Source organism: Gymnoscopelus microlampas (genome assembly GCF_963454915.1).
Source record: "Gymnoscopelus microlampas genome assembly, chromosome: 6".
Lineage (NCBI taxonomy): Eukaryota > Metazoa > Chordata > Actinopteri > Myctophiformes > Myctophidae > Gymnoscopelus > Gymnoscopelus microlampas.
The window spans coordinates 8,620,115-8,646,323 of record NC_139943.1 but is presented as its reverse complement, the minus strand read 5'-3'; the positions used below and the strand labels follow the sequence as shown (position 1 = coordinate 8,646,323).

At 41.4% G+C, this 26,209-nt stretch overlaps 1 protein-coding gene across 3 annotated transcripts in view; it reads right to left on the bottom strand.

Moving 5' to 3' along the window:
* LOC311047638 (GRAM domain-containing protein 4-like) overlaps positions 1-26,209 on the bottom strand; it is a 139,927-nt gene that overhangs the window by 95,515 nt on the left and 18,203 nt on the right. For all 3 annotated transcript variants that reach the window (XM_084060419.1, XM_084060421.1, XM_084060420.1), the window contains exons 2-3: positions 25,741-25,993; positions 1,586-1,706 (exon numbers count right to left, since the gene is read on the bottom strand). In XM_084060419.1, coding sequence (XP_083916545.1) covers positions 1,586-1,706; positions 25,741-25,993 — 374 coding nt within the window. The remainder of the gene's footprint in view (positions 1-1,585; positions 1,707-25,740; positions 25,994-26,209) is intronic.

Below are 26,209 nucleotides of genomic sequence, written 5' to 3'. Positions count from 1 at the left end.
ATAGCAGATCTACAAGCTCATAGCCACGATATGAGCTTGTATTTCTGCTATTTTTGAATAGCCAAAGAAATCTAAAATGACAGAGATGCGTTCCCGGATTGAATGGGTTGAAAAGTTAGAGAGAAAATGATGCGTATGTAATGAGGATATAGACTGGATACAAAGACACATACTCTTGAGAGCTGTGTTGGGAGTTGATGAAAGGGTTTTTGATGTAGCCTTGCTGATGTTAATCTCTGACTGTTTTCTCTTTGTTTGTGGATTCTTAAGCGTGAAGGAATGCAACACAGCTTGAAGTGCCAAGTACTGTAAAGTGAAAGTCATGGTGAAGTTCTCTTTTAGTCCATGGGTCTTAAACAAGGGGTCTGTGACCCCCTAGGGCAGTGGTTCTCAACCTTTTCAGGCCGTGACCCCCCCAAACTGGGGACGCCCCAAAATAATCATATTTGAACTGGGGAGGGGACCCCCCGCCCTGACAAGCACTTGCATTGAGGCATTACATTTTGTTTGACTCTGTTCCACAGATAAATATTGTGAAAATAGGCGATCTACAAGTACACAATGCCTCAAAATTCTCACAAGTTTTGCCTCTTTATTATATTATTTGACAATTTGGCCAATGTTTGACCAGTTTTTATAATATAGTTTGTTGATTACTTTTGATGCAGTAATGGTCTTATTTGTTTTCTTTCTTTCTTTTTTTGGTATTAAAAAGGTCTTAAAAGTCCTTAAATTGTCACTTCACTGTCATCTGGGGACCCCCTAAAAATCACGTGGGGACCCTCCTGGGATTCCCGATCCACAGGGGGGGTATGATTTAATGGTATGCTTTTAAAAAAGAAATCTAAAATGCAAATGTCAGAAAATACGCATTCAGATGAATCCAACATACAATATTAATTTGTACAACAAACATAATTTATACAACGCTGGTGATTAGTGAAAACAAATCTATGAGGCCCATCAAAGCTGCAACATCACTTGGAGACAACCCTCACTTAACTCATTGAGTGCCAGGATTGCCAGAATTATTTCAGAATTGATTCTGAAAAGTGCCAGAGTTTTTTTCACAGAAAACAAAAAGTGCTTAGGAAGCGAGATACAGCCTTTTTCAGTTCTAAGTTAAACAAGGAGTGGATGGAGCTGCACATCTTCAGATGATGATATCTTGGGTTCTGAACATGTTTTTCAAAAAAAAAAGAAAAGAAAAAAATAAAGAATTTCTTTTTTTTCCTCTATTTTTTCAAAAACACGTATATATAGTCTCCAATCGCTCACCAACTCCCAAATCTCCTGGACCGACAGGAATAATCTGAAGTGAATGGCCAACACTTTACCCCGCCCCCAAAACCGCTGAAGTGGGCCTTGAGCAAGGCACTGAACCACCAAGTTGCTCAGTGGCCAACAGTAAGACTGAGGTTGTACTGGTCAGCTCCCAGGTTTTTAGTGTGTGTGTGTGTGTGTGTGTGTGTGTGTGTGTGTGTGTGTGTGTGTGTGTGTGTGTGTGTGTGTGTGTGGCTGGAAAATTGCAAAGAAAGAAAGAAAGAAACACTACACCACAGCGTAGGAACGAGAGGCTACTTACGGAGGAAGTGCTTTTCTAGTAAGGCAATTTCTAGGTGGCCTTTGACTTCGTTTAGACGGTCTGCCTCCGTTCTCTGGAAGTCCTGGATGACCGCAGCCATCGCCAGCGACCCTGGACCAGCCTGGAGGAGACACACGCACAAAGATTCATCAATACACATTAATTCAGCAGCACACAGCACATGAATAAGTAATGAGGTCGAAGCGGGAGGTTGCCATTTACTTTTAAAAAAAACCACTGATTTGACGGGGTGCTCGGGTGGTGCAGTGGTAAATAGGCCTGTCACAATTATTACATAAACGCCTAATCGCAATTATTTGAGATAATCGCAATTCTCTTTGCATAATCGTCATTATCGTTTCCATGTTGAAAAATGTTCATACAGGACATTTTCAAACATTTTCCAAAAATAGCAAGCTTACAACGCGTCACAAAGTGATTTATTTGTACAACACCAGTGATTAAGTGAAAACAATTCTATGAGGCCATCAGCAGCCATAGAGTGAAGAAATTCACAGGTGTTGCCAATGATACTAATGAAGGCTCTGTTCCATTCTGGTCAAACAGAGTCAGGGTACTGATATTGTGCATGTTGGCTCACTGGAAACACTCTGCTACACCAGTGGGTCTAAAATTGGGGTCCAGGGACCCTCATGGTTCCTTGAGGGGGTTCCAAATGGTCCCTTGCGGGTGTGTAACTCTGAGAGTGTTCAAATGGAACCAAATGGTAATGGTAAAAAGCTTAATACATTATTTTCACTGATTTCTTTACTTTTTTTAAGGTTCCCCCTAAATTATCGATTATGAAATATTTTGTTTTTATAAAAATCGATTAGGTCGATTAACTGTTGCACTTCACATGAGCACATACATAAGTGATGAGTTAGAACCAGGAGGCTTCCATTTACATTAAAACATAAATCACTTATCTCATCCATTGATACCCAATGTCTCACCCATTACTCCAATACAGAGTTTTTATATTATCCCTGTGAGTGACCACGGCACAACAATCTACTGTGTGTAATGTGCACTTAATCCTCTTTAGGCTCCTGAGGAGGCATGAGGTTTCATAAGCACTCAGAAATACAAAGTTCTCATAGTGTCACAATATATATTCTCATGTAAAGGTTCAGCTTTAACCTCTTAAACCCTCTAGACTTAGTAAAACGGACCTAGACCTTGCCGGTTTGTAAAATTACACCATTACAAATACCACAGACAACCGAGTTAGAGAGGAGCAAAAACAGAGTTGAAGTGATGGTCCAGTATCATGCATTATGTGCTTTAGAACCTGTGAGAAGCAAGTCCAGCATTTGTGCTCTTTATGGGAGTGTGAGGGCCCTTCTTTTGAAGGTTCTCTTTTAACCTATTCAATCCGGGAACACATCTGTGTCACTTTAGATGTCTTTGGCTAAAATAGCAGATACACAAGCTCATAGTATGGCCGCGCTATGAGCTTGTAGATCTGCTATTTTAGAAAAATCTTGAAAATGAGTGCAAATCTTTGAATAGGCTATACACATTTTTAAAGCAAACATTTGTATCTCAAATCTTTACTTCCGGGGGTCCCTGGGACAAAATATTTTGAGATGGGGGTGGCTCACGGACAAATAATTATAATTTCGGGGGTCCTTGACATGACAAAAAGTTTGGGAACCACTGATATTATAGCACCATAAGTTTAAAACAAAAATCTTCTGGATTTAGAAGACATTTGTAGAATCCCCAGAAGCAAAGATTTGAGTACAAAATGTTTGATTAAAAAAAACATAGCAGATCTACAAGCTCTTAGAACAGCACTCGTGCATCGCTATGAGCTTGTATATCTGCTATTTTTGAATAGCCAAATACATCTTAAAATGGCACAGATACCGTCTCGGTCTTAATGGATCAGGTTGATACCAGTATCACTAAGAGACTAAGACGTACAGGAAGGAGACAAGAGTGTGCCTGCCAGAACGGAGAGAGGCACTAATGACATGTCAAGATGTTCTGATGACACAAAAAACAACAGCGGACAAGTACAGGAGAAGTACTGGGAAAACATCCGAGAGCTCATTTAGACTTTCATCACTGGGGCTCTTATGACAAGTGTCACTAGACAACGATGACGCATTTTTAACTGATGCACTCGCTTGTCGAAAGGAGTGCATTTGAGTATGAATTAATGCTCAAAGCATGAATTACGTTCAAAAACTTGTGTATCGTCGGCGTCGGTCCAAACCGTTACTTTTCATGAAATGACAAAAAAGCAATAACCTGTGGACCCAATTATGTAGTGATAATTATATACTTTATTTTTTTTTTCTGTAGTATGATCAAGTAGCATTCATTTACGAAAAAAAGTTAAAATATGGATCTAAGCCGTTGGTTCTCAAAGTGGGGTCCGGGGACCCCCAGGGGTCCCCAGCTAAATGATAGATTAGGCACCAAATGGACCCTTATGGGTCTGTAACTCTGAGAGTGTACAAATGGAACCAAATGGACCCTAACGGGTCCATTTGGTTCCATTTGTACATTCTCAGAGTTAAATTGACATAGATTTTACAATATAAATTGCGGTCCAAGTGATAGAAATGCCATTAAATGGGGGTCTGACTGTAGCCCTAATGCATGTCAAACTGGTGGTCCTTGAAATTAAAATGATTGAGAATCACTGCTAGAGCCGTAAAAAATCTTCTCTTATGGGGGTCCCTGGCATATCTTTTCAAATGGGGGTCCGGTCCGCATGCTAATAAGTGTCAATTTGGGGGTCCTTGACATGAAAAAGTTTGAGAACCACTGATCTAAGCGGTGTCTGCCTGACAGCGATGATATACTCCATGCTGTTCCACAGAAACTATCAGTGTTACTTGCACAAGAGACTGAGGTTCTCTGCCTCATTATGGATATTTGATGTTGTCATTTGACATTTCTTTTGATTACTGTATCTATACTTTGTGGAAACTTGTACAGAAAATAAATTTCAACTAGTCTTTTAACACTTACTTTAAAACTTGTTGTGATGTCAACAAACTTTGAGTTTGAAAGTTCCTGGTTGGCTCAACCAGCAAAGCCTGAGTCATGCTTCTGTGACGCGTTGTTGTTAAGTTTTGTAGATCTGCTATTCACAGCTAAGTGCAGTACAGGTCAGGCTTTAGTTAATTGCCACCACATAAGCCCCTGACCTTGTCGCGGTGTCACGGGTTTGAATGTGGCTCATGACCTAAAATGATGTCATCGCTGTTCAATCTATTCTTTCTATTAGGCTCTGTCTGTCCACTGTATCTTATAAAGAACAAATAAATGAAACTTTTAAATAGCAGGTCAACCAAAACACCAGTAATGTTTAACCCAATGGTTCTCAATTTTTTTTCATGTCCAGGACCCCCAAATCAATATGCTGTGGACCCCGATCAGATAATATATTGTGCCAGGGACCCCTCCATATATAAAATCTGATATAATAGAATAAAAGCAGATCTACAAGCTCACAAGGTGTCACATCGCGGCTCGTTGTGAGCTTGCAGATCAGCTATTTTCAAATCTCTGATAACACATTTTGCTGGGATCCCCCCTCAAACCCCTCAAAGTGGGGGTCCTCTAGCTGGGGGTCCCCGGACCCCACTTTGAAGAACCCACTGGTGTAACCTACAGTAACCTCACGCGAGGCAGGAAGGGGAAGAAGGCAGATCACAAGTTCACAGTTCAGTCACAAGGTTTTACTTCCTAATCAGCAAAATCTCCAACGTCCAACGTTGAACCCAAGTTCCTGCTGAGAGGCAATTACAGCTTGGTCTCAGATAAGCTCCTCTGAACCTCATTTAGGTGGTGAATGATCAGGAGGTGCTACAGTTCACTGGTCATTTCCTGGACTAAAACAGTGGTTCTCAACCTGTGGGTCGGAAACGCCAGCGTGGGTCCCCACAGGATTTTTTTTTTTTTTTTTTTTTTTTTTTTTGGAGGGGGTCCCCAGATAACAGTTAGGTGACAATTTAAGGACTTTTAAGAAACAAAAAGAAAGAAATGAAAAAGCCCATTGCTGCATCAAAAGTAATCAACAAACTATATAAAAACTGGTCAAACATTGGCCAAATTGTAGGTAAGGTAAGAATGAGGCAATGTTTTTGAAAATAGCCTATATCAGGGGTCTTCAACAGGGGGTCCGGGACCCCTAGGGGGTCCTCAGAGTTACTACAGGGGGGCCTCCAAATCTTAGTGTGATAGGATTTTTTCTTTTTACATTAACCACTTGAACCCTAGCATCCCTTTTCTGGGATAACTTTAGCCAAAAATAGCAGATCTACAAGCTCACAACGCCTCGCGCTGCGAGGCGTTGTGAGCTTGTAGATCGGCTATTTTTGGCAAAGAGGTGTGGTGTAGAGGGAAAAAAGGGCAGACCAAGTAAAAAACAAAAAGTTGAATCTGAAACACAATTTTATACATTATATAGAGGGGGTCCCTGCTTCATCTCTCTCTCGGCTAGGGGGTCCTTGGCCTGAAAACGTTGAAGACCCCTGGCCTATATTGTATTGAGCTTGTAGATCTGCTTGGGTTTAAAGCCTCAACTCCTACATTCCAAGTGCTTATCAGGGTGGGGGGGTCAAATATGTTCAAATATGATTATTCTTTGGGGGGGGTCACGGCCTGAGAATGTTGACAACCACTGGACTAAAACTATGATGAAAAATGTTGGTCGACTACATATTTTCACTGATTATATATTGACAATTTCGTCAACAAATAAAAACTGGACAGAAATGTTAGGGAGAGACTAGTGGAGAAGAGATCCAGCAGAACTATGAACAAACAATATTTGTTATCTTGTGGGTTGAGCAATGCTGCCACAGTCACTCACCATGACTCTTTTGCTTTTATTGATTGAAATGAAGATATTGTATAAGGTCCTCTGTTATCAGTTTGTCCAGCAGAGGTTATTGTGAAAGAGTTATTAGTGGGTTTTGTTTTGAAATAACAAGGTTTTTGGAAAGACCTTAATTCAACTCACACATTTTTAGTTCTGTTTATTTGCATACCTCGTGACGTTCAAATAAAGCCTATCCGAACCCCACTGGCTTACGTTATAACATTGAATATTTCAAACAATAAATAAAACATGTGACACACTGTATGTGTTTGCCAGCGTACATGCAATTTGGCGCTCTTTTGGTTCAGCGATGTGCAAGATTAGGTCCAAGCACACAGACAGAAGGACACACACACACACACACACACACACACACACACGCACACACGCACACACAAGACAAGTCATTTTATGCTTGGTTGCGCTCGGGTGTGGCGCTCCAAAAATAGCCGATCTACAAGCTGTTGTGAGCTTGTAGATCGGCTATTTTTGGCACACAGCTAAGTAGAAAAACAGGCATTGCAACGCCATCGCGGCCTGCCAAAATGTATTTTAGTTGACTAAATCAACTGTAGATTTAGTTGACTAAAATCATACGATATTTAGTAGAGATGCGATGCTAGTAGGGCTAGTTGAGAGGGGGGTGTTACGAACATTCAGGGCATACTGAGGAAACATTCAGGGCATAGTTGCCAGCAATAGCCTATAGAGATCCCCATAGATGGAGATAATAGACCTGCAAAGTCGTCATAGAGACCCAAACGTGCCATATGTATGGAGTCTGACATCAGCGAACCCTTTCCCGAAACTCCATGTATAGACATAGCCATCACGTCCAGGGCTGAAGTCTTGATCCCATATTTGGCCATAACTAACATCGGCAGCTCCATATATGGAGACGTCTGACACTATCTGACATCATCATAGTGATGTCAGGACCGCAAGCCAGCATTATAAGAAGAGGCTCGAAACCTCTCAGATAGACATTCCAGAGCGATTCCGAGAGACATCTTAACTCTCTCCCGAGTACCAGGAGATTGGCTGGCCTTACAACCCAGTTAATCACAGATTGCATATTCAGGACGACTAGCTGGCCTTACAACCCAGCTAGGCCTTCAAAGTAGCTCTTGAGTCCGGTTCTAAAGAACCAGTCGATTATCATTGTTATATTTGGTCCCTCGTGGAGAGCCGGATTCAAAAGCTTACTGTGAAGGAGCAATATGCCAAAAGCCACAAAGAAAAGGAAACACGCAAGAGAAGGCAGAGTTCCAGTTCCTCCGCGACCGATCAGGGTTCGGCACGCAGGAGACGCCGCTCCTCCTTAGCGACCGATCAGGGTTCGGCACGCAAGAGTTCCAGTTCCTCCTCAACCGATCAGGGTTCGGCACGCAGGAGACGCTGCTCGAAGCCTAAACGACGGTCCCATAGGGCGACCCGTTCAAGGCAGAGCTCATCAGCGACCGAGCTGATGACAATCAACCAACGACCAACGACGGATCACGACCTGTCACCAAGATCATGCATACCACCGATGGATTCCTTTACGTGGACCACTCTCCCAGAGGATGGGTTTTTGTCTGGACAGCCTGAGGTATGACGTCTCAGAACTGTGAGGGAGCTCCAAGTCCTGCACGGGGCGGCAAAATATCCTCCTCATGGGGCGGCGGGACGCATCTCTACTGCAAGTACTGCATGATGAGTCAGAAATGATGAGCAGACGAAGATGGAGACACAGCCAAATCCTCGCCGACCAGTTCTGGAAACATTTCTGGAGGTATTACCGATCAAACCTCCAAGTACGGCCGAAATGGCAGACCGAAAGGAGGAATAGGAGAAAGAGGCGGATGCTAGGGAACATCCTGGAATGTTTACGTATTTCCACCGGAAATCCGTGGGGCGGCGTATGCCAGGAATGTTCTTGAAATGTTTACGTTTTTCCATGGTAAAACCGTGGGGCGGCTGTTACGAACATTCAGGGCATACTGAGGAAACATTCAGGGCATAGTTGCCAGCAATAGCCTATAGAGATCCCCATAGATGGAGATAATAGACCTGCAAAGTCGTCATAGAGACCCAAACGTGCCATATGTATGGAGTCTGACATCAGCGAACCCTTTCCCGAAACTCCATGTATAGACATAGCCATCACGTCCAGGGCTGAAGTCTTGATCCCATATTTGGCCATAACTAACATCGGCAGCTCCATATATGAGACGTCTGACACTATCTGACATCATCATAGTGATGTCAGGACCGCAAGCCAGCATTATAAGAAGAGGCTCGAAACCTCTCAGATAGACATTCCAGAGCGATTCCGAGAGACATCTTAACTCTCTCCCGAGTACCAGGAGATTGGCTGGCCTTACAACCCAGTTAATCACAGATTGCATATTCAGGACGACTAGCTGGCCTTACAACCCAGCTAGGCCTTCAAAGTAGCTCTTGAGTCCGGTTCTAAAGAACCAGTCGATTATCATTGTTATAGGGGGTTTAACATCAACTTTCACCAGTAAAACAAATTAAAATAAAAAAAATCAGCAATGAGCTCAATATAAATATAATATATAATATATCGGTATCGGATCGGTATCGGCCGATATGACCAAGCAAATAATCGGGTATTGGATATCGGTCATAATTTCAATATCGTGCATCTCTAATATTTAGTCAACTAAAACTAGACTAAAACTAAAAACTTTCAGATGAAAGATAATAAATAAATATTTATTATCAGATAAAATAATAAAAGACTACGACTAAAACTAAATCAAAATTTCAAAACAATTCTGGTACTGTATTAAGAAGCAAGACCATCAAAGTTCATGTACTGTAGTGCTTGTGTTCTAAATGAAGAGGTTTTGAAGGGGTTCCATGTTCCCCGGGTTCTATGTTCCCCACATACCTTTAACCAATTCAATCCGGGGACGCATCTCTGTCATTTTAGATTGCTTTGGCTATTAAAGAAAAAATGAAGATACTGTATACAATAAGCATGCGGATCTCCATCACTGAGGGCGATTTGATACGCATCTCGATACACCGCCAGCGATACGATACATTAGAGATACATTGAAGCCCCTGACGATACGATGCGATAGGATTCACCCCTGTTCCCGATTCGATGCCATTTGTCATATAGTATATTATTATTATTATTATTATTAGACTATGTGACAACCAGGAATAGTTTGGTGACCACAGGAGAGACTGGTGACAGCCGGAATGTAGACGGTATCCCGGGAGCAGTATGGGTTAGCGCCCCAGGCTGTGTCTTCCGTGAGGAAGAAGCCTAACAAACCGGCGGTGAGGCCTTTAGGAGGGCCATTCCAGCGTACCGCAAGCGGAGCTAATACCATTAGACGGCCCAATCTAGTGGTACCGGCCCAAGGAACCATCACGCCAGAAGGAAATGTTTGGATCGGGGCGGTGCACCTGATCTGGCGCAGCGCTCAGGTCCTGGACCTGGTGAGACGAAGGAGGAGCCCGGCCAGGAGACCACGTGCCAGAGCCTCCCCGAGTCCCGGCAGAGTACTTCCGGAGAAGCGGACTGAGTGGCCCTGTCTTGCCCTATAGGACTGACCGTGGGTGCTACTGGGACGTAAGTCGGGGCTTGATCAACCCTGGCTGGGTCACCTGGGCGAGGGTGTATGTTGTATGTTGCGAGACCCGAAACACCCGATGACCCCAGGCTACAACACTGATGATACGTCCCAGTTGCATCCATGTGATGTTTTTTTTCTTATTATTATATATTATTACATGGGTCTTCAACAGGGGGATCCGGGACTCCTAGGAGTCCTCAAAGTTATTACAGGGGGGCTGTCAAATATTTGTGCGACAGGAACCTTTTTTTTTTTTTTTTTTTACATTACCCACTTGAACCCTAGCGTTCAAAAATACCCTAGCGTCCAAAAATAGCCGATCTACAAGCTCTCAACGCCTCGCAGCGCGAGGCGTTGAGAGCTTGTAGATCTGCTATTTTCGGCTTATGTTCCCCTCAGAAAAGAAATTCTAGGGTTCAAGTGGTTAACGTAAAAAAAATAAATCATATCACACAAAGATTTGGCGGACCCCCTGTATTAGCTCTGAGGACCCCCTAGGGGTCCCGGACCCCCTGTTGAAGACCCCTGCCCTAGCGTCCCTATTCTGAGAGGAACATTAGCCGAAAAATATTTGATGTAGATGGAAAAAAGAGCTGACCAAGTACAGAGCCAAAAGGTCAACTTGACTAAGTATTGAGGGTTTTAAGAGATTACATGTCTTTCATGGATTAATGTTCATAACATAAATCCAACATATTAATAGAAAAGATAATGTGTAAGTTGAAGACCTTGGCCTGTATTAGGCTATTATATTGTATGAATATAATCCAGGATTATGCTATTTTTAACCAAAATGTTTTAAAAACATAGCAGACCTACAAGCTCACAATGAGTCACATCCACAACGCATTGTGAGCTTGTAGGTCTGCTATTTTAGGCACACGACACCGTCGTGCTGCGAAGCATAAATTAGGCTCTAACCCTGATAAAACAGTAGCAGAGAGAGAAAGCAACATGATGCATCAACAGTGAAAAGTTGTGAAACAGTCTAAGTCTTAGCATTCGGTGCTGCACTATGAGCTTGTATATCGGCTATTTTTGAATAGCCAAAGTATAAAATAATGGTTATACCTAAAATCTAAAATGACACAGATGTGTTCCCGGATTGAATGGGGTTAGTGGTTGTAAGGGTAACCGCCTTCCATTCCGACATCTCACTACTCCGACTAGTGGCTTCCGCGTGCGGTTAGGGTTAGGGTTAGGGTTAGGGTTAGGTATAGGTATAGGGTTCGTTAACGTCGGAAAGGAGACATGTCGGAAAGGCGACATGTAACCGGTTGTAAGCGGGGAACATAGAACCCGGGTAACATGTACTGTAGATATGGTTTTGAATAAGGGTGCAAGTGTCTCCAAGCCACTATTGGACTACAGCGAACCCTATCCATCAGATCCAAAAGTAGGTAATTTTGCGACCAAACGACCATGTATCATACAAGCAATAATTAGGATTGACAACTACCTGAAATTCAAATATGAGACACCCAGCCAGGCGTCCCTTTATTTCCAAGACAAACGAGGGATGCAGAATGAAGAAAAGGTACAATATCACTGTGTATAATCTGCTACTTTTGTGTGACGCTGTAGTATGAGGAAGCAGGGGCGTAGCCACGTAGAAAGCTGGCCCACCCAATCGATTTAGCAAAAAAAAAAAAAAGCCAAACAAACGACGCGCCTATACTAGCGTTCTGTCTACGAGGAAGTAGACAACCAAGCTCACAATAAAGTTGTGAGCATTTATATTGGCTATTTTCCACTTTCGTTATTTTCATTATTTGAAAAAGGGCTTAAAGTGGATCATTCATAATACCGTATATATTTTTGGTATGTTTTGGTCCCAAGAGTCTCTTCCTTAGAAATGTAGTGGAGTTAAAAGTACAATATTTCTATTTGAAGTGTGTGAAAGTCATCAAGTAAATGTTCTTTAGTTTACTGTCTACCACTGTACCTTCCTCTTCAGGTTGTGTTTCTGGTCATAATGGAAATATGAATTTATGTTCTGGGTTACCCTTGGTGGTGAAAAACAGCCATAAGATGATGTGAGTGTTACTGGAGGTCACGTACACAACTGGAATGCAGGGTTAATATAGGTCAAGTTCAACTGTCTGAAAAAAGCCAAACCCCAAAGATATTGCCCTCCAATTGCATCATGGGTGACGCAAGAACAAACAATAATGTCTTAAATTATAAAGTGTACTGTACCACTGTCTGGAACAAATACATGTCTTAATAGTTCATGGGAAGTCCATCCAAGTCAATGTCAATGTCCTTGACATGAAAATGTTTGAGAACCACTGGTTTAAACAACATCAGGAAGCAAGCAATCCCAAATAAACAAGTACACTTTAAAAACAAGCTCCCAAATATAACATAACCCACACAACTACCAATATTTATAAGCGACTTTACTGAAAAACAAGCTCAAATCGCTTATAAAAGACGCACATGGCAACAATGCTTACTACTGCTGCTTTTCTTTATTCTTTGTCATCGTTCATTACTGCTACTAGCATTCTTTATTAAGTTTGTTGTTTTACTACTGCTGCTGCAAAGTTAAAAGGTAGGGTAAGTGATGTTTTTAGAAGTGTTAAATAGCTCTATATTCTGATAGTAGTCAGTGCCATAGAGTGTTTGTTCGTTAATAGAGGTCTCCATGTCTCTCCAGCTCTTTAACTCAATTCCTGCCAATCACGCATAAACGCGATCTATTAACTCATTCCCTGCCTAGAACGACTAAAACGACTTCTGTCCATAAGCCATGCCTGCCTAGAACGACTAAAACGACTTTTAAAAAAATAAAAAAAATAAAAAATATATTTTTTAATTTTTTATTTTTTTTTAGATTTTTTTTTTTTTTTTTGAACCAAAGACCAAGGAGATATGATTTTTCGAAGATATAGACTCCCATCCACTTCCTTGTTAACTTAAAACTTAAAAATTCTGTATCTCGGCTCCTGAGTACTTTTTTTTTTCAATGAAAAATATGGCAGTGTTCAAACGCGCCAGAAATAATTCTGGCAGTGAATGAGTTAAATAGCGCACTTGGCCGCCAAGATCGCATAAATGCGTTCTATTGAAAAATATAAATTTATAATATAATTTTTTTCAATTTGACCCAAAGACCAAGGAGATATGATTTTTCGAAGATTTAGACTCCCATCCACTTCCTTGTTAACTCAAAACTTAAAAATTCTGTATCTCGGCTCCTGAGTACTTTTTTAATTTCAATGAAAAATCTCTGGCAGACAACAGCAAAAAATCTGAAATAACACTGGCAGGTGAAGTGTTAAGAAACAGAAAATGCATTTTTTTTTTTATGTATCCACTCAACAGACATAACTCACGCAGGATACAGTCTTTCCTGATTGGCTTAAATTGGCAACCCACCTGAACATGTATTTTCTGTTTATTAAAGAGTTACTGAACAAACACTCTATAGCAATGATTACTATCAGATTATAGTATTTTTTCGTTTTAACCCAAAAAACATCACTACTTTACCCTACCTTTAAAAAGGGATAGTTCACCCGAAATTACTTTTTTTTCTATCGATTAGTCACCCCATGGAGACTTGAATTCATGGATATTTTTTTGTTTTTGTCACATTCCTAAGCCAATAATTTGACGACTGGCAGTGGTTCTGGTAGGAGACACAAAGAGTCTCCTTTGTGTCTCCTACCGGAACCGCTGCCTACCGGTCCGCTTGTCATCAAATTATTGGCTTAGGAATGAGACAAAAACTAAAAAATATCCATGAATTCAAGTCTCCATGGGGTGACTAATCTATAGAAAAAAAGTATATATTTTGGGAGAACTATCACTTTAACCTGGAACTGTGTCATTTTTAGATTTGAGCTAAAAAGGCTTTATTTTACACTTTGGGCTATTCAAAAATAGCAGATATACAAGCTCGTAGCGCAGCACCGAGTGCCGCGCTACGAGCTTGTAGATCTGCTATTTTTGAAAATTCGTGAAAATGTGTGCAAATCTTTGAATACATATATTTTTAAAGCGAACATTTTTAACTCAAATCTTTGCTTCTGGGGGGTCCCTGGAACTAAATATTTTGATGGGGGTCCACGGCCAAATACATATAATTTTGGGGGTCCTTGACAAGAAAAAGATTGAGCACCACTGATATAGAAACATACGTTTTTCAGAAAACTGTTGAGATTTAGGAGACATGTAGAACCGGCTTCAGGTCTCAATGGGCTAAGGAACCAAAACAAAAGTATTGTGCATGATGGTACATAGATGTGCATAACTGTCATAATAAACTATTCTATAATGTTGAAACGTAGCCAGACAACAACAGCCTCTATGTGTTGGCTCCGTTCCAGAACAGATGGGAGATGAAAGCGGGGACCAAGGTTAATTCCACACAGAGGAGGAAGTGACTTCCAAGTCTTCCAACTACTAATGGACAGCCATTGCAATCTATAAAAATGGAACATTTCCCCATTAATCATCCGTAATAATTAGCTCTATAAATAACATTCTGTCCATTAATTACACCACGTGAGTGGTAATAATTAGTTTCACAGTACTGTAGACTGTGAATCATATAAATTAGAGGCTATTTTAAGACGCAAGAAGACCATCAAAGCTCATGTACTGTGGTATTATATAGTGTGTTAGTGAGCGAAGTGAAGAGGTTCTCAAAACTGGGGTCCGGGAACCCCTAGGGCAGTCAGTGTGGTTCTCAAAATAGGGTCCGGGGACCCCCAGGGGTCCTTGAGGGGGTTCCAGGGGGTCCCCAGCAAAATGTGTTAATACAGCATCACAATCAGTGTAACCACTTAAACGTTGGCTATTCCAAAATTGCAGATTTTTTAATCACAAAAAAAAATGGAAAATTTGAATAATAGAGATTTTTAAGGCGAATCTTCTCTTTTGGGGTCCCTGGCACAAAACATTTTCAAATGGGAGTCCGTAACCTAATTCATATCAAAATCTGGGAAGATTTTTTAAAAAGTGAATTGATCGATTAAGAATCTATCATTATTTTGGGCATGTCATTGTAGACGACACATTTTTTGAAAATGTAAAAAAAAAAAGATTATGGAATAAACGCTATTAAATAATTGATAAATGCTCGGGTGGCGCAGGGGTAAAGTGCCTGCCCACCACCACGGAGGTTGTGGATTCGAATCCACCGCGGTGGTGCATCCGCCTTTGACGGGCATCTATACCAACAACGCAACTGGCCAGTGTTTGGGGGGGAGGAAAGCGGGGGCGGGGGGGAGGGTGATATTTGTCACTGCACCAGAGCCTTGCATTAGAGAGTTGTGTCACCTCAGGGGGCAGAAAACAGCACCGGTCACATGGTTCATGATGTAAACTCGAAATAGTGACAAACGCTCATAGACTCACAGTGCATTCTGTAAACTTCCTGGTTCAGGGCTTTGTCACTATTCGCCAATAGAAGGCTCTGTAGAATGACTGGCATGATGAAGTGAACGGAGGCGACGCAACTAACAACTAAATTGGGGAGAAAAAGGGGTAAAAAGCAACAACAACAAAAAATACAAATAAAATAAAATAACCGATAGCTGCTAGATTGTGAGGTGAGTGTAGAGCAGAGGTCTTCAACAGGGGGTCCGGGACCCCTAGGGGGTCCTCAGAGTTACTACAGGGGGTCCGCCAAATCTTTGTGTGATCTTTACATTAACCACTTCAACCAAGCATCCCTATTCTGAGGAGAACTTTAGCCAAAAATAGCAGATCTACAAGCTCACAACGCCTCGCGCTGCGAGGCGTTGTGCGCTTGTAGATCTGCTATTTTTGGCTAAAGTTTGTAGGTGCTTGTAGGATGCTTGTAGGACGCTTGTAGATCTACTATTTTTGGCAAAGTAGTTTGGTGTAGGGGGAAAAAGGAGCAGACTAAGTACAGAGTGAAAGGTCAGGTTTACTAAGTATTGTTTAAGTGCATGGTTAAATGTCTGAAAAAACACATTAACGTGAATCCAACATGATAGTGCTGTGAAACAAGTCTATGAAGTTGCCGATGAAATCTATGAACAAATAAATATTTTATACAATATATAATGGGGGTCCCTGCTTTATCTCTCTCTCAGCTAGGGGGTCCTTGGCTTGAAAACGTTGAAGACCCCTGGTGTAGAGGCTTGGAACGATACCACTCTTTGGTTGTGAGTTATTCCGTGGCCTACTGTCAAGACAAAGAGAGTGTGAACGCTTTGACAGATAACGACACAAGTAGTCGCATGGGGTAAACCAATCTCTGGTTTCTATGGGAACAAGTGCAAGAAGCGGTCCCCTAGTTCCCCGTAACAATAACACAGTCAAGTCAAGTCAGGTCATCTTTATTTATATAACGAAAGGGTCTTCAACAGGGGGTCCAGGACCCCCTAGAGGGGGGGTTCCTCTGAGTTACTACAGAGGGGCCGCCAAATGCGTGATAGGAACTTCTGTTGTTTTTTTTTGCATTAACCTCTTGAACCCTACCATCCCTTTTCTGGGGGAACATTCGCCGAAAATAGCGGATCTACAAGCTTGTAGACCTGCTATTTTCGGCAAAGAGGTTTGGTGTGGAGGGAAAAAGGAAAAAGGAGCAGACCAAGTACAGAGCCAAAGGTCAAGTTTACTAAATATTGAGGGTTTAAGTGGTTAAATGTATAATAAATTATATTATTTTATTCGTTTAAATAAATTGTTAAAATAAATCCAACAAATGAATAGAAAAGATCATGTGTAAACAAACAAAAAACATTGATTTACACAACACTGATGATGATAGTGCTGTCAAACAAGTCTATGAAGCGATCTATGAAGACACAATTGTATAGTGGGGGGGTCCCAGCTGAAGACCCCTGATATCAGCACATTTAAAAACCACAGCAGTTGACCCAAAGCGCTTTCCAATCAAGGATGACCAGCAACAATCTGATAGTCATAAAAGCAAGTTAAAAACAAGTAACTCACACTAAAACGGATCAAAAACAAACAAAAATTATAATAATAATAATTTTAAAATCAAATAGTGTGAAAGGACAAAACTTCTAGCCTGGCAGCCCTGTTTTGGGCCATGTCATTATAAGTGAAAGTATTCAAAAATGTTCCAATAATCCTATCCTTCCTATATTAATATTGTCTAATGGGTCGGTGGGCCCATTAGACAATTGAGTCAGACATAACCATATATAGAGTTCACTATGACTCAGACATAACCATATATAGAGTTCACTATGACTCAGACATAACCATATATAGAGTTAACTATGACTCAGACATAACCATATATAGAGTTCACTATGACTCAGACATAACCATATATAGAGTTAACTATGACTCAGACATAACCATATATAGAGTTAACTATGACTCAGACATAACCATATATAGAGTTCACTATGACATAACCATATATAGAGTTCACTATGACATAACCTTATATAGAGTTCACCATGACTCAGACATATAGAGTTCACTATGACTCAGACATAACCATATACAGAGTTAACACTGCAGCTACACCCAAATATGGCATGAGTCATGCTGACTGTGATGTCAGCATGACTCAAACAAATCATATAACGATCCATATAAGGAGCTCCACGTCAACCATGACCAGATAGTTCCGGGCTGACCTTTATGTCCGAATATGGTTGCTGACTATAACCTATTGAGTAACCATGGCGATTTAATCTGGTCAACCTAGATGACGTGAAATACCGCCGTCAACATCAAATGCACATACATGGAGATCAACATGCACTGATGTTATACACAATATAAACCAAATGCACAGATGGATATTAGATTTTAAACATGCACTGACGTCAGAAGAAACAGAAACGGTGTCAAATGCACCTGCATGGAGATTTTCAACATGCACTGATGTCAGACGCAACAGAAACCAACATCCAAGATGAATGAACAACACCCGCAACATGTGTCCCCTGGGTGCCTCTGATACGGCCATATATATGGGCACATCGGTCGGATCGGCGGTACGACGTAGGGTTCCGGAACTCTATATTACCATAGTGTCTGTTCAGTAACAGGGGGAAGAGAGACCCATGTTACTGGAGAAACACTGTATAGCAATGACTACTATCAGAATACACAGCTAATTAACACTTATCTACGAAAAAGAAATAGCACGGCACCTTTAACCCCATTCTTCTACAGGTATGTCTACGATACCTAGACAACATCAAATGTGTGCAGATGTGACGCGGGCAAAGAATTAATCCAAGACCGTCTGTGTCTACCTTCAATGCAGAAAAAGCTTGACCTGTATTTCTTCTGTCCCTGTACCAAAGACAGTGAGTCTCTGCTAAACATGGAGAAGATGTAGGCTACTGCAGAGGGTCACTGTCAGTGTTGCCAGATTTTGCGAGAGACACAAGTGGCCAGGTCTAAGAAAACAAGCCGAAAAGAAGCAACCAGTATTACCACCACTGGAGCCCTAATATACATTGGCTCTTTGAAAATAGCCGATTTACAAGCTTGCAACGCTTTGTGAGCTTGTAGATCGTCTATTTAAATCGTGGATTTTTTTTTAAATAATTGGACTATTTTTTAAACATTCAGTGTTGGTCGGCGGAAAAATACATTCATTCATTAATTTGGGGGTCCTTGACATGAAAATGTTTGAGAACCACTGGTTTAAACAACATTATTAGGAAGCAAGCCCAAATAAGCAACTACACATTAGAGACAAGCTCCCCAAAAATGGTGAAATAAAGTGACTTTACAGAAAATCAAGCCAAAAGTTTCTTATAATAAGCGGATTTGGCAACACTGCACGACCCAAAACAGAAGCAAAGATGAATGACGCTTTAAACGGAGGTTAATGTTTAAGCCAGACACAATAAATCCAACCGCCTTGTGTAGGATATTTCGAGGCTAGGCTATGTAAAGAAGGACATCTACGGCAGTGGTTCTCAACCAGTGGTCTGGGATCCACCAGTGGTCCTTGAGGGGGTTCCAGGTGGTCCCCAGCTAAATGATGGACAGTTGGTAACTAAATGGACCCTTATAGATCGTTAACTCTTGAGAGCGTAAAATGAAACCAAATGGACCCGCATTTTACGCTCTCAAGAGTTAAATTATTGTTAAACATCTGAATTACTTAATTAAAGAATTGTTATTTTGCTCAACGTTTGCCTGTTGTCTCTCCTATTGGTACCAACATCAATACAGCATGGAATTGTGGAAGAAATCATATCCAATGATAACAACATATTCTAAGTCTTGGTTCTGAGAGTCTAAATGTCATCAAATGGTGGTCCACGGCTCAAATACCGAATAAATAATGGACCTTGATATGAAAAGGGTGGAAAAGCACTGACCTACAGCATGGCACGCACCACAGACACACTGGGGGGTACTGTAAACTGGAGCCGCAAGTTCAATGGAATGCACTGAGGTCATTGGACAAGCTTAAGAATAAACAATACATCTTAATGATTGCATACTTTGTCAGATAATTGGTTACTGTCAAATTATCTTACAAGAAGACATATCTCACATTGTTTTCTGATCTTGTGTTTTTTATTGTCTAATTGTATTAAGGTATCTAAGGAGCTCAGAGCAAGACTGTGCAGCTTATTCAGACAATACACTACACAAAAATTGACTCTGTGCTCTTTAGATACCGCTATAAAATTATAGTGTATATATTGAACAACAAGACATCAGAAAACATGTGATATGTCTTTTTTTGAGTGGTGCCAACCACTCCTACATTTGACTTTGTCCGTGTGTCCGTATGTCTGTCCGTCCGTCCGTATGTCCGTCCGTATGTTTGAGCACGGCTGATTGGTCAAGCTTCACATGACACGTGACAATATGTTGTCACGTGTCACGTGACAAACATTTGTTGCTGATTGCAACACAAGGATGCAACCAGTTACACTTTCAAAGGCACCACTCTCTTCACACTGGGTGTGATTTTTACTTTCTACAGATTATTTTACAAATGGATGGAGCAATCATTCAAACATAGTGTTTTTATTCATACAGGCTTGGCTTGTCCACCTGGCTCTCACTGACTTCAGCTTCAGTTTGCCTCCCAGTGCGTCAGTTCTGCCAGCTGGAAATACCCAACCAAGACAGGAAAGTGATGTTCATGCATGTCCTTTCCGTATGGTAACTAGAAACAATATTGGACAACAAGTGTACTTAATGTTATGCATTAAATTAATTCCTGGGAAAGGAGAGGCCTCGTGTCTTCATCTGAGAATTCATCCTCATTAAAAAGACATGATACCTAGTGGCTGTTGTCACAAAGAAAAACAAAACTTAAATCCGCAAACTGAAAAATGGATGCTGAAATTCTTGTTTGTCCTCATTATGACAAATATTGTACATTTTCTAGAATAATATCAATAGAATAAATGCCGCCGGCTGTAACAAAATGAAGAGCCTAATCCGCCACAAATTCCAAAATTATATGCGAAATCCCCCCCCAAATTCCAACATTGCCAGAACTTTACAAAACCTCTGTTGTAGATGGAGGTTCAGTGTTGATGCAAATTATTAGATATTTCAAAACCAACACAGAGTAGATCAAAAGCTTGGATTAATTCAGTGGTCCTCAACCTTTTCTGAATCACGGCCCACTTTTTTCTAATATTAAAGACATTAGCATCAATCCGCCGGTCATCAAATTATTGGCTTAGGAATGCGACAAAAAAATATATATATATATCAATGAATTCAAGGCTTCATAGGGGGTGTAATTAATAGAAAATAAGTCATTTTTTGGGTGAACTATCCCTTTAATGTTATATTATCATTAAAATCGTAATGTTTTGCCAATTATTTGGGGACCCACACTTCCTCCACTGGTCTCCGGGCCACAGGTTGAGAATCACTGGATTAATTCATTGGCCTTGGCACGGGCCTCGGGGTGCCGCAGTTTGAAGCTTGTGCTCCGTGACGTAAGCAGCCGTTGGAGGGCATTCTCTCCATCTTTGTCCGAGAGGAGAGGACAAGATCAACAGGAAAGGGACTGAATAAACAGGAACGCCATGTATCAGGGGAGAGAGAGAGCAGAGAGGGAGAGCTTCTGGCAGAACCGCCTCAGGACAAAGTGGCCATGCAGCTGCAACAAGGCAGCATCTAAAGCAAGAGGAGTGAGTGGACTTAATTCATTGAGACCTGAAGCCGATTCTACATGTCTCCTAAATCTCAACAGTTTTCTGAAAAACGTATGTTTCTATATCAGTGGTGCTCAATCTTTTTCATGTCAAGGACCCCCAAAATTATATGTATTTGGCCGCGGACCCCCATCAAAATATTTTGTTCCAGGAACCCCCCAGAAGCAAAGATTTGAGTTAAAAACTGTTCGCTTTAAAAATATATATATTCAAAGATTTAAACACATTTTCACGATTTTTCAAAAATAGCAGATCTACAAGCTCGTAGCGCGGCACTCGGTGCCGCGCTATGAGCTTGTATATCTGCTATTTTTGAATAGCCCAAAGTGTAAAATAATGCTTTTTCGCTCAAATCTAAAAATGACACAGTTCCAGGTGTTAATGGGTTAATTAACCCATTTAGACCTGAGGCCAATTCTACTAATGTCTTCTAAACAGTGGTGTAAAGTTACTAAGTGCATTTACTCAAGTACTGTACTTAAGCAAAATGTTGAGGTACTTTTACTGGAGTATTTCCAATGTTCAATACCTTTACTTCTACCCCACTGCATCTCAGAGGCAAATATTGTACTTTTACTCCACTACAATTATTTGAAAACTTTAGTTACTAGTTACTTTGCAGTATATTTTGATGCCAATACTTTCAAACTTTTACTCAAGGAACACTTTGAACAAGGGGGCTTTTACTTGTAACGGAGTACTTCTACATAGCAGTATTGATACTTTTACTTAAGTAGAAAATGTGAGTACTTTTTCCACCACTGCTTTTAAATCCAGTTTTCTGAAAAACTTTGTTGCTAAATCCCCCCCCCCCCCCCCCCCCCATCTCAAAATATGTTGTTTCAGGGATCCCCAGAAGCAGAGATTTGAGTTAAAAATGTTCGCTTAAAGAATATATATATATTTTTCTTTTCTTTTTTGAGTAGTACCCAAGTATAGGATGATATAGATTCTTTCCCGGTTTTAATGGGTTAATGAAGCCATTCTGGAAAGATCCCACGCAAGACTGAAGGGTAAAGGTTTATTATGAGTTTCTTTCATTTTGAACAGCGGTTCTCAAACTGTGCCCAAAGGATTTTGGGGGGTGGGGGTCCCCAGATGATTGGCTTAATGTGCAACATTGTTGTTTTCTCACACAAGCAGTAAACAAACCAACATAAAGTGTATAAAGGGTATCTGCACATTTCTAAAAGTGTAAATTTAAGTACTTTCAAGGCCTTTGTAATCTATGTAAAGGAAGTATTCGCACATCCACTTCTTTTGGATGCAGGTGCGTTGGACGGTGAAAATTGAAGCAAACATGAAAAGATATTCTCATGAACAAAAAGTCCTGCACACTGCTCTTGCTCAGCAGCCTCTTTTATTCAAAGTGACAGACGTTTCGGTCCCACTGGACCTTCATCAAGAGTGTCTTACCTTTGTAAAACCTCGAAAATTAAACATATTACCTACGTGAAAATAGCTAATCTACAAGGTCACAACTTTGTTGTGAGGTTGTAGATCAGCTGCTCTCACCAAATCTTGTATGCCCGAAAGTATAGCATCTACAAGCTCACAACAATTTGTTGATTGTAGACAGACGATTTCCGCTGAATGCTGTTCGCCCCCCAGAATAGAGACGCTAGGACTGAAGTACTTGACTGTATCACTTGGTACTGTAGTGTGTACACCATTAATCACAGTACAGATTGCCCTCTGGGGTGTTATTACTGAGAGTATTCAGCTGGCCCGTGACACAGGAGCACACAGCACCATGATTAAAGCACACACATGAGGCACAGGTTGAGTTGCCAACCGTCCCTTTGAAATGAGGAATCGTCCCTTATTTGGAAACCAAAAGACGTGTCCTTTATTGAACTGATAAAAAGGGACAGATCTTGTTCTTTAGTTTTGGGGAATCAATCAATGACACACATCAAACGATCAAGTTCAAAAGGCTAATATTCAGTATACTATATTACAGGTTGCTAATCACTTAAACACTCTAGACGTAGTAAAACTGGACCCGAGTTGTCTCTGGACTTGGACCGCTTTTTTCTGTCTACACCAAATCTACAGGCATTTTTGGCTGATGTTTCCCCCCAGAATATGGATGCTGGGGTTCAAGTGGTTAATATGATATACAAAAACTGTACATATGCTAAGGTATACAGTGAGATTGAAGAAACCTCCGTCTCTCCGCCATCAATGTTTCCCCTCAGTAGGTTGACCGATTAATCTGACCTTGCATTGAACTTTTCTTCTTTTTTTTTTTACACTCGCTCAATTAAGACTCCGCTGTGGTTGGCAATGCCCTCATCCATTTTCCTCCTCTGTAGATTGAGCAAAAGATCTCAAATCTCACACAGGCCGTGTATGTTATGGCATACTACGCAGGGAGAGAAGAAGGCAATTCTTCACATTTCCCACATTTAACCACGAGTGCCGCGCTATGAGCAAATCTTTGAATGTATATATTTTTAATGCGAACATTTGTGACTCAAATCTTTGCTTCAGGAGGTCCCTGGAACTAAATATTTTACAAATGTGCGCTTTAAAAAATATAAATTCAAAGATTCGCACAAATGTTCACGATTTTTCAAAAAATGCAGATCTACAAGCTCATAGCGCGGCACTCTTTCCCAGATTGAATGGGCTAAGCAGTTCCTTAGCATTTTGTGTGAACTCTCACTCAGTTAAGACTGAGCTGTGGGTGGAGACATCAGGGTGACTCAGGGGAGCAGTTCCATGCATTTGTCTGATTGTGTTCTGCTCTTTACAGTAAGCATGCTGGAACCTGGGCACAGGGCTACCGGTATATACAGTACAGTACATAAACACAACACCAGAGAGAACGCCTGCAGAGTCAATGGTGAACGTCATAAAGGATTTAGTTTTAAACACATAGCAACAGGGCAGGAATTTCAGGGAGGAATTTCATGGCATGCCCCGAGGCCACAGTGTGTCTTAATGCCCCAGCTGACTGTACCACTTTCTCCTCTGTCTCTTTCTTGTCAATATGTAGACACCAGTGTCTCTTTCTTGTCATGTAGACACCAGTGTCTTTTGTTGAGATTCTGAATTCTTAACTCCCCATCTTTAAACCAATCCAGTGACTTTGATTGGTGCAGGGCTGAGCATGGATACCATCATTTATTTAGTTCACTGCAGATAGTCTACATATAAAATGCATCATATCAAATTCAATTCCCCTCATAAAAAAATCATCAATTCATTAAATTAATTATTTCAACTAGACCATACCCGGTCGACGCATCCGTGGGGGGATATGCGCACATGATCTGGCAACCCGGGAGGCAGTTCGTCCCATAGCTGGGCAGCCCCGTAACCATGGCGACAGCGTTTGACACAAAAACGCTAATAAGAAGCTGAGATTTGATGAAATTGAAAAACGGGCTTCACAGTTAAGTTCAGATGGTAATGGTCAATGGCTGTGTGCAAAATCAGAGCAATTGGTCCAGCCACTGAGGAGAACCGGGTAGCTTCACCTACTCACTCACTCACCACTACAGACGGACAGAGGTTACTAGAATTATAGTAGGATGAACTCAATTTTTTTATTTTATTTGATGGCCTACTTGCCCTGGCATTTGGCCTTTGTGCCCTAATAAAAATGGATAACACCAAAATCCAAGTGTCCTTGACCCTAAAATGATGAAATTCCAGGCCTGCATAGCAAGCAGCAGACCCAGCAAGGTTGGACGTATGATGTAATATACTACTGACGTGATAGTCTGGCCTGGACTCCATATTTGGTCATGGCTAACACGGAACCACATGTAAGGGCATGAAAGGGACACGGTGCACCTCGACAACGGCCTTCGCAATTAGGAAGCGGTTTCTGTTTGTTTATTGTTGTTTGTAGTTGTTGTTTATTTGGATCCCCATTAGCTACTACAATAGCAGCAGCTACTCTTCCTGGGGTCCACATGTACCTGACATCAGTGCATGTTGTCCGCCCGTCCGCGGACAACATGCATAGGAACATAGGATAGGATAGGATCGTGTCTAGCATCAGCTCTGTGTGGGCAGTTGTCTGAGCTTTGTCTGAAGGGAGGCTCCCTGTTTCAGACTATGAAACCCCCCCCTGGGCCAGAAACATGCAGTAGGTCTGGGCAATTAACCAAAAAAAGATGAAAACCAAAATTTAGAACCAGTAATTTCATTCATTCATTTTATTCATTAAAGGGATTCTAGGTAACTAAAAATTCAGAGAACCGGCAGGGGTGGGCAGTGACACGTATGTATCCGAATAAAGCAACCTATTTTCGGCATAGACCCTTCAAAAGTCCCCTTGCGTCATATTGGCTGGTGGTGGGGGAAACGGAGCTGCTGATTGGCTGAAGGGGAACGAACTGCTGATTGGCTGAAGGGGTTGTCAGTCAATGGTACAAACAGTTTTTTTCTTTTTTCGATCTCTGAAGTTGCCTAGAACCCCTTTAATTGAGGCAAACGTTTGAAATAATGGTGATATTGAATCTAATATCGCCCAGCGCCTAGCATGCAGCATTTGATCGGCATGCGACAAACGTTCACATTGACCTGTTTCCGAAAAACAAGATCAACGTAAATTCCTACCTGTGCCTCCGCCTGCAGCTGCAGGTCACCCATGGGGTCTCGCAGCTCGTCGGGGTCTTTGGAGGAGGAGGAGGACCGGGGGGGCTTGATCATGATGTCGTCGTTACACTCGGAGTCGGAGTTGTTGGGCGACTCGGCCAGGTCCAGGAACTCGTCCCGGCGCTGGCCCCGGAAGCGGATCTTGTCCAGCCGCTTTAGCATGGTCCACAACACAGTGCTCTGGGTCTTTATCTTAACATGGTGAATGGCAGCCCTGCACAGAACAAGACAAAACAGGAAATGAAATAAGGTTTTTTGTTACAAACGGACTCAAGTGCAACAGTTGCATACCCCCCAAAGCCTCCATACACCCATTCTCCCATCCCCCCGGGCCGAAGTTGTCACATATAGTACATTTATAGGCTACATAATATAGCAGCACAGCCTAACAGCCTTTTTACGAGCCTAAGACACTAGACTCCAGGAGCAA